Here is a 9458-nt window from a genome sequence, read left to right on the forward strand (position 1 = left end):
AGAAAAGAAAAAGGTTTTTCAGAAGTCAATAGGCAACTCGGTGATATGGTCACATCCTTTCCATGACTTCAGCTTTTCTAGTATTGTCCCAGTTGCAAGAACAGCAATATAATAGTTCCCCCTTATCCACGGGGATATGTTCCAAGTGGATGCTCAGTGGATGCCTGAAATCCTGATAATACCAAGCCCTGTTTATACTGTTTTTTCCTACATGCACATAGCTATGATAAAGTTTAATTTAAAATTAGGCACAGTAAAAGACTAACATGAACTAATAATCAAAACAATTATAACAATATACTATAATGAAAGTTATGTAAATGTGGTTTCTCTGAAAATATCTTCTTGTACTGTACTCACATGTCTTCTTGTGATGACGTTAGATGGTACAATGTCTACGTGATGAGATAAAGTGGGGGAAATGATGTAGTGTCAGTCTTCTACGTCAAGGCTACTTGAACACAAGCACTACAATAATGTGACAGTTGATCTGGTGACCCAGATGGCACCTAAGTGACTAACGGGCTAGTAATATATTCAGGAAATATTCAGGAAACTAGAAATTCTCTTCACTCATCCCCAGGAGAAGTAATTTTTAGCAGTTTAGTAGTGGATACACTGGGCAATTTATATCCCAGGCAATCTGAAGCAGGACAGCACAAAATTTCATCACTCAACTCAGAACAGCTGCACAACTTAAAATTTATGAATTATTTATTTCTGGAATTTTCTATTTAATTTTTTCTTTCTTCTTTTCTCTTTTTTTTTTTTTTTTTTTTCACTTAATATTTTCAGACCAAGGTTGACCACAGGTAACTAAACCATGAGAAAGCAAAACCACAGACAAAGAGGGACTACTGTATACAGCTGTGTTGGGATTTCATGACTACATTAATCTTTTCAAGCTGATTTCTTTGACTGCAAAACATCAGTGGTCTACAATGGTCTACATCACTAAGTAGTGCTGGTCAAAAAAATTAAAATTTTTTTCGGGTTACATGGATATAACAATGGGACATTTGGGTATTTTCTAAAAAATGTGATTCTATACACAGAATACCGGTGATACAGAGAGTTTCCAAGAAGTCAGATAAATTTTGTCAGTACAGACACCAAGTGAAAGATTAGCTATTATTATGTTTAAGATTGTAAGCCTTGTATTCAGTTATCCAAAAAAAATTCTGGGTTTTAAAACTGCAAGACCCTCCTGCATGATCTCCCTGGCCTTTGGTGGTAAATCAACTCAAATGAGATTTGAATAAATGAAGTGGAATCTCTGCATGTGCATGTGATGGAAAGAAAATCATGGTGATTACAAGTGCTAGAGAAGATTTCATTGAGTGTGAATGAATATTTAGCTACATGGCAATTATATGAGTATTGTGGAGACTTGAAATATAGTAGCAGGAATTCAAAGAAGGCAAGTTGTTTGGCTCTAAAAATAAATCAAAAGAATTTATTGAAACCAACAACAGAGAAATTGTTTAGTTAAGCTGAATGGGAGTAAATTCACATTTTTAATATTTAAAGTCACACTGATAAGCACATCCATGCTATATAAAAATTATGTAAATAACATGTTTCCTCATTTTGCTATGACTACACTGACTTGTTTGAGTACTGTCTAGCCAATTTTTCCATCAGTTTTTTTTTTGTATCTTTCATTCTCATTTTAATACTTCATTGTGAACACCAGTGAACACTTCTTTTTGTGCCTATCCAGTATAAACTGCTTTTTATTTTGTTTTTCTTATTTATTCTGAAATATTTTTCAATCTTTTATTCTTATAAATTATGTTTTTCGTGTTTTGTTTTCTCACCTGCAAAGTTGCTTTAATGTGACTAATAACAGAGTGTTTAAAATATTCAACAAAATTTAGCAGTAAAGTAGTTACACAGGCATTATAGGCACATTTAATTATGAGAACTGGTAGATGTTCAAAACACTTGGAAAGTAGGAGTTAGGGAAGAAGAGGAAGAAGGACAGAAACATCTAGTTTTATGGCAGGTGGTGAGTAGTGTGGAATAAGGGAGAAAGTTGCTGATTGGTTAGAAAACTTCATTCCTGTTCTATTTGTGCTACCAATACGCGGTATTCCCTAAAATGTATCACCACAGTTCTTTGTTAGTTTTTTCATCTTGGTTAATGAAGAGGTCAACTTTAAGATCCCTTTCACATCTAGAATTTTATGATGTATGGCAAATAAGTAACTATGCATATATAACAAAGTCTTATTGGACACTTGTTTTGCATGGGACTTAACAGGTTTTCTTTAGTTGCTGATGCTCAAAACAAGAAGATTTAGAGATAATTTAGTGACTACTAGATAGGCTTGGAACTGTTGACTGCATATTGAGAGTGCACCGAGAAATAATGCTGTCGAGTTATATTACTGGTGAAGCCAGTATTATCAAGACTGTCTCCTTAAACGGGGGCAATATCAATTATGATTCAATATAATGCTATTAGTTAAAGGGTCCCTTCCTAAGAGATTACAGAGGATCAATATGTTAACAATATGGGCCATTGCTTGACTTACATCTCTACTCTTTGAACAGATTGTTAGGCCACGTGCATGCTAAGTGTACTCATTACTGCACCCTTCAGTCTATTACAGGGTGCAACTGTTAAACCTTTCATCAGGAAATTGCAAAGTACAGCTGTAAAGTTCTTTATTGTTGGGAAACCTTCATTGCTACAGTACTTACTAGGTATTTGCCACCAGCTTGTAAAATTTACAAGCCAAGTTTCACAGTAACCTCGTTAACATTAAGCATTACTGAAACAATTTAGTGGAAAAGAGCATTTAGGAGGTGGTAATAAGGAATACAAGCCCGATGTTTTCATGAAGAAGTCTGCCTATACCATTTCTACTATTGTTGAGATCTTTTTATGATACTAAAAAATAATCCCCTCCTTTAAGGATGTATGTCTTTCTTTAGTCTTTAACTGTTTAAAATACATTAGACTGATGCAAAAGTAATTGTGGTTTTAATAAGATATACATAGCCTGATTACATTTTCTTTTCAGGAGTGTTTGGAATGACTTGAAAGCTGCCGCAGGTATATGTTGTTCAAATGATTATCCCCAGTGAAATTCATCTCCAAAGACAGGATTTGTGAAACTAAAACGGAGAAGGTTGAGGAGACAGATGGTGTTTATAGTACATTTAAAACCTGAGCATTAACTTTAAAACAGGAGGACTTAAGGCCTTGGCAGCATCCCAAAACCAAACTATTTTCCATTGATTGGTATGAATCATTTTCTCTCTTTGGTGTCTGTACTTTTTCCACCATACACACCACTTAAGTGCCAACAAATCTGCAATTGACCTTTTCACAGCTCTATGCTGAGATGCCTACCAAGGTGTTTCTAATCCTTGTCAATTTCTTTCCAGACAGAGCTTTTTGTACATGCCTTCAAGGATCAACTTGTCAGGAGTGCTCTTTTAGCACTCTACACTGCAAGGCCAGGCGGCGTTCTTAAGAAACCCCCATCTCCTAAGAGCAGCGCAGAGGAGAGCAGTCCCCAAGAGCAGCCCCCACTGATGAGACGGCAGGACTCCATACCACATCATTCAGACTACGATGAGGAAGAGTGGGTAAGTCTCTTGTATATCACTTGCCTCTCAATGTTTAGCAATGAGAAATGAGGTAGGAATGATCAGATAGCTCTGCTTTTCATTTTAAAAAATGGAAAAAAGTTATAACACAGATTGTGGATAAATAGGTCACATTTTTCCTTGGGGCAATTGTTTTTGGAAGTTGAAATCCTGATAAAATTTATTTGCTAGCCAATGAATTATATGTATAAGTGAGAATCTGTCATCAAAGATGCCACAGTTACAAGACTCTATGTTTCCTTATTTATTGCCAAGCTATATAAAACATGAAAGTTATTTTTTAGAAAAAGATTAACAAATCCTCCATGTTACTACTACTTGGATGCAACAAGTATTTTCATTGTTGCAATCCAGTGTTTTGGTTCTGGAAGTACTTTTTAAAAGTATTCACATTTAAATGACTGTAGACATAGATATCTCTCAAATTTCTCTCGCTCAAGATTCTGTAATGTAAGATGCTGCTCTACAGAAGAATGGCCCCATAAAAGGATATGAAAAATTAGCTAGGAAAGATGAATAAACAAAGGAAATAAATATGGTGAGAGAAATTCTAGTTGGGCCGAATACGACGGGAGAAACATGAAGGTTCACCGTGGCAGAGGAACGGGGTATTATTACTGAATCGATACATATAAATTATTCAAGAATTCTCCAAAGTATATGCATATTACACACACACACACACACACACACACACACACACACACAAGGAAATCTATTACTGTATCATATGTTTAACAAAAAAATAGTGTATTAGCTGTATTAGATGTTAAGTTTTTAGTTAACAATTACTTATTGCCACTCTAGACTTTAAGAATGTTTGGGGAGTAAATTACTTAAAAGGCATAGGCCTCTCAAAAAAAAAAAAAAAAAATGTTATCTGAAAGGCTGTGAGGTGATGCCTGCTTTTTCTTTTGGTAAAGTTTCTATCACAAAAAGGGCAGAGCTGGACTCCAAGAGGTAAATGCTGAGTAAGTGTTTGTCGTTGCTGATTAAAATTACATTTCTCCCAATGAAGCGTTTTCAAAGAGCAAATATTTCTTTCTCCCTTTTACCTTCACCTTCTTCAATTTTTTTTCACAGTTCCAAGTGTACACACCTCTTAACCTCTCTGAAGTTCAATTTTCTCAACTGTAAAATGAAAATAACAGCACATGTTCTGTTAGCTCTTAGAGTGGTCATGAAATCAATGATTTACCCACGTTATGATGTTCCATTTCCTGGAAAGGCCAAGGCAAATGTATTATATTACTTTAGTATTATTGTTATATGTTTCTTAAGTAATATAAAGTATATAATCTTGTTATGAAGATTAATACTATCCCTTGAGATAAGTGGGGGAATTAGATATGTCGTACAATATGGACTGTGAATTTTGAAGAGTTCAAGTGTATACAGAAAGGAAGATATATTTTAATAAACATCCAGTGTTAACCTTTTGACAAATAATTGCCATTTTATATTAAATCAAGTGAGAATTTTGGAATTTTTCCCCCTCATTTTAACCCACTATGTTTTACAAACCCTCCTCCTCACCTTGACCCCCTCCTCCTGTTGAAAATAGTCCCTCTCCTTCCTTCCTTGTTTCCTTTTCTTTAGATAATTTTTGAAACCTTTTATTTAGTAAGTATTTCAAGTGGGAAGGCAAGTAATGTTAGATCCTTACTTCTTGAAGCTCAGAGTCTAGTGATAGATAAAAATATTTTAACAAATGGTTACAACATTTTGCAACAAAGCTTAGAAGGAGACATGATAGAAGACAGTTTCTGCTAATATGACTTCAACTCAAAATTTTAAGTCCAGAACTGTCTTATGATGGGCAAAGAAGGAAGAAAAGTGGGGACTGTATCATTAGTTGAGGAGGTTTACAGAGAACTATTCCCTCCAGTGTTACTGAGTACCTGTTCTGCCTTATTCACTGTGCCACATGCTGGGGACACAGGTGAACAACCTGGGCCCTCAGTTACTCCACAGCCTATTTCAGTGCTGTAGAAAGACAAATGGCAATCGCAGTGCAGCCTTAGAGATGTACATGGGATACAGCAAGAATGTGGTAGCCATAGTGGTGTTTCCAGAAGTAACTCTGGAGATTTAAATCTGAGTATAAGTTAAACATTCAAGAAAGAGGAAGGGGTGGCCTTTTAGATGGGACATAATAGCTGACATACAGAGAGCGGTAGTTAGTATGTGTGTTCGTGTCTGATTATTATTAGTTATTTACATGTTTTGTTTTAAAATGAGTGAAATATGAGCATGTTATATTCCAAAGGCTATGTGAGAGGCACAGAGGTGATAACTGATGGAGCAAGGTCCTTACAAGAAAAGGAAGAAAGTCAACGGTAGGGCCCAGGTGGAAGAACAGGCCCTTCTCCTGAGACTGCAGGAAGGATGTGAAGATGTGAGGGTTGGTGGGGCTGGATGGCTGCTTTTATCAGTAAAGTAGAATCCTGTGCTAAGAGAAAAAGACGGGGAGGACTGGAGGAAGTGAGTGGTGAAGGTTTCAAATAGACACCGACGAAATGAGTACTTGAGCTTATGAGTAACATGTGAAAAATTGGAGGCTTTGTGATGGGCCAGCCAAGGCTGGAGTATCAGCTAGCATGGTTGTTTGTTTAGCATTCATTATTCTTTTGGGAATATTTTGCTAGTCTTCACACCAGGAAAAACGTCTTCCTGATTCTTTTCTCCAGTTGATGAAGGTGTGACATCTCAGTTTCTCTTGCTGTCCTTCAAAAGGCAAAAGGAGTCGGATAATAATGAAGGGTTGCATTACTCTCTGCGTCTCCCTTCCTGTCATTTCTAAGCCTTCTTCAGAACTCATTGTTTCTGGAAAGCATATAAAAGCTTTGTCTAAATTTACCATAATTACAAGAAAAATCTTTCCCACTCAGAAAAGTTACTTCTAATTCTCTCCTTCTATTATAATTTTACTCTTTTTGCAAACAATAACCGAGTCTGATTGATGTATAACATTTTCATCGATTTTCCTTAGCATCCACTGTCTACTGAGAACATTCCTTCATTAAGGGATAGAAATCCCTTATAAAGAGATGGAAACAATATTTCACCAGAGTCATAACCATTTAACATTATTCTCAAAGCTTCATCTAACTTTGATAAATTGAGTAAAACTAAAGAAAATGTAGCTAATTGAAAATGCCTCTAGAGACTGTGGCATTAAATGAATTAGAAACATAACTTTGTGTACTCCCTTTTTAATTAGTTGTTAGAAAAGTTTCAGTGCTGATTACAAGTCTAGTCAACGCTGGAAGTAATTCAGTATTTTAAATTAATTTAGTTGGGTTTCTGTGATATTATGTGAAGATATTCCCTGATCACTTAAATTGGCTTACGTTTGCAAATAAGGTTACAGTAACTCCATTAAGCATTTTTTGTTTGTTTTACTTAATTTCTGATAGTGACTGTAATAATTACCCAACTTGGACAATTGTATTTAGCTTCTTATAATAAGTATTTGACAAGTAAATAAATGGTATTAGATTACTCTTAAATCCCACCCTGTTGATGCAGGTAAGAACCATTCTTTTGAAGTCAAAGAAGAGAATCCTGTTCACTGTAAATCACTATGAGGCTGTCCTTTCTCTTTTCAACTTGTTTTGTTGACAAAATTGATGGCATATGAATCTGGATAATAATTGTATAGTAAATATGGTAAAGATTGAAACTAAAATGAATGTTTACAAAAAAGTCCATTATTTGCTGAATTTTACTTATTAAATAAAGGAATGCTTCAAGGGTTTATTTTCCTGAAAATTTAGTAAACAATTAAACCCCAAAGGAATATTTGGTTTTGTATAACAATCTGTACCAAGGAATAGACTAACATAGCATTCTCTTTTAGCCAGTTAAGATGACATATTACTTTTCTTTCTCTACATCTCTGCAACAGATGCTTCCAGCAGCTGGGATTCCAAGATTAGTTTGTCCAAAATATGAAAGCATGTCATTTAACCAAACTATTAAGTTGACCTCGTTTTTCTGGTTTCTAATAATTCTGAAATTCTGTGGAACACTGTGATTTAATTTCAAAGTTACTATAGGTTAAGGGCTAAATCTGCCTACTTCTATTCAAATCAATTGTTAAAAAAGAAACTTCTGATCCTTTATATTCTGATCCATTCTAGCAAAGTGAAAAACAATTCTTAGTATTTAGACATATACAAAGCCCATTTTTAATTGAACTACATTTCTATATCAAGTGGCATTTCAGCATCCAAATTATCCAATTAATTCCTTTCATGTTACAAATATAAACCAAATTTAAAATTTTAGTCTTCATTCTTAAGCTAGGCAAACATTTGCTATTTCTTATTATGTTAAATGTGTTTATGTTACATAAACGCAATGGATGATCCATCCATATTAATTTTTCAATAATTTTATAGACTTTAGAAACAATAGCACAAATTTATAGTAATATTTACGTAAAACATCCTATTAATAAACTCCATAGATAACCTAAAAATTTATGGCCATTCTGTAACTCAATACTACCAAAGATTGTGTTTGGGAATTAGATTTATATGAACCATCTTCTGATATATTCCTTACAAATTTTATACAGTTCATTTTGTACTATACTATTCTCTAATGATGCCTACAGCAAATGTGAATGCTTAACCCATTATTCCTGAGGTTGCAATTTTTTAAATTTCTGCCTGAGTGAAAAATCATACCTTGGCGATGACCTTGAGCGGTTGGATATAAATAACTCAGCATGCTTAGCATTCCAATAATGGAACACTAGGCATAAGAGCATCAAGCTTGACAGGAGTATTGAAGAGCTATTTATACTGCCATAATTGGTAGCAATGAGCATAGACAGTTGCAAGCATTGTTAATTGTTGAAGTCAAAGCATATTTAGCCAGGTATCTCCACAGGAAATCTATAGTGATCTATATTCTCAATTTCTCTTGTCCAACTACTCTGTCCATCTTAGAAAACATTACCTCTACAGAAAAACATTGAGAACATGCATAATGCAGAGGTATCTGTGAAAATTAATATTCAAAAGATTTTGTTCAGTTATCTAATTGGCTACATGTGATTTAAAACCATTGTCCTGATCTTAATAAGGAGATAAATCATTCTCATTCTTTAGCAGTAACAAATTTTTATAGACTACTTGATATTAATCTATGATTAAACTTGTTCAAAGCAACACCTTATAACTTGGTAACCTAAATGAGTATTATCTCTACTAAAATGTGGCCATTTATTTCCAAATTTTGTAAGTGATAGACAGATGCATATATATGTGTGTATATATATTAGTATATATGTATATATATCCAACTTCAAATCATTTTGTGTAATGAAGCATTATTCTTATATTACATGACCACATAGCCTAGTGAACACTGATTATAATCAGTTGTTTATATGTCTGTTTTCTCCATGTGTTCATGAACTTTATAAGCTCTGATAGGAAAAAAACAATGTCTCATTCACTGTTGCATTTACACAGTTAGTGAAGCGTGTGAACACAAAAGGTACTCAATACACATTTATAGAATAAATTAATGTCTTTGAAATTTATCTCCAGATGGTTATTTTTATTTGTCTTCTTATTTTGAAACAGAATATTTCAACTTAATATAATTCTGCCCTATGTCCAGTAGCTTTTCTCCCACTATAATTCATGAGTCCTTTTGAGGATTTTGTTTCTCCCTTCCAGTGAAGAGTACCCAGTTATGTCCTTCTCAGTTCTTATTTCCCAGTGTCTTAATTAGCTCTAAGATAACTATTCTAGCCATCTGCAAAATATCCCCCTCTCCCTAGTGCATATTTCCTAGTGTCTTAATCAACTCTG

At 34.3% G+C, this 9458-nt stretch overlaps 1 protein-coding gene across 6 annotated transcripts in view; it reads left to right on the plus strand.

Moving 5' to 3' along the window:
* The window catches only part of INPP4B (inositol polyphosphate-4-phosphatase type II B), an 840917-nt gene that overhangs the window by 704010 nt on the left and 127449 nt on the right, over positions 1–9458 (plus strand). For all 6 annotated transcript variants that reach the window (XM_023225976.3, XM_023225978.3, XM_023225977.3 and 3 more), the window contains one exon: positions 3400–3603. In XM_023225976.3, the coding sequence (XP_023081744.1) occupies positions 3400–3603 (204 nt within the window). The remainder of the gene's footprint in view (positions 1–3399; positions 3604–9458) is intronic.

The sequence above is a fragment of the Piliocolobus tephrosceles genome, chromosome 3, assembly GCF_002776525.5.
Source record: "Piliocolobus tephrosceles isolate RC106 chromosome 3, ASM277652v3, whole genome shotgun sequence".
NCBI lineage: Eukaryota > Metazoa > Chordata > Mammalia > Primates > Cercopithecidae > Piliocolobus > Piliocolobus tephrosceles.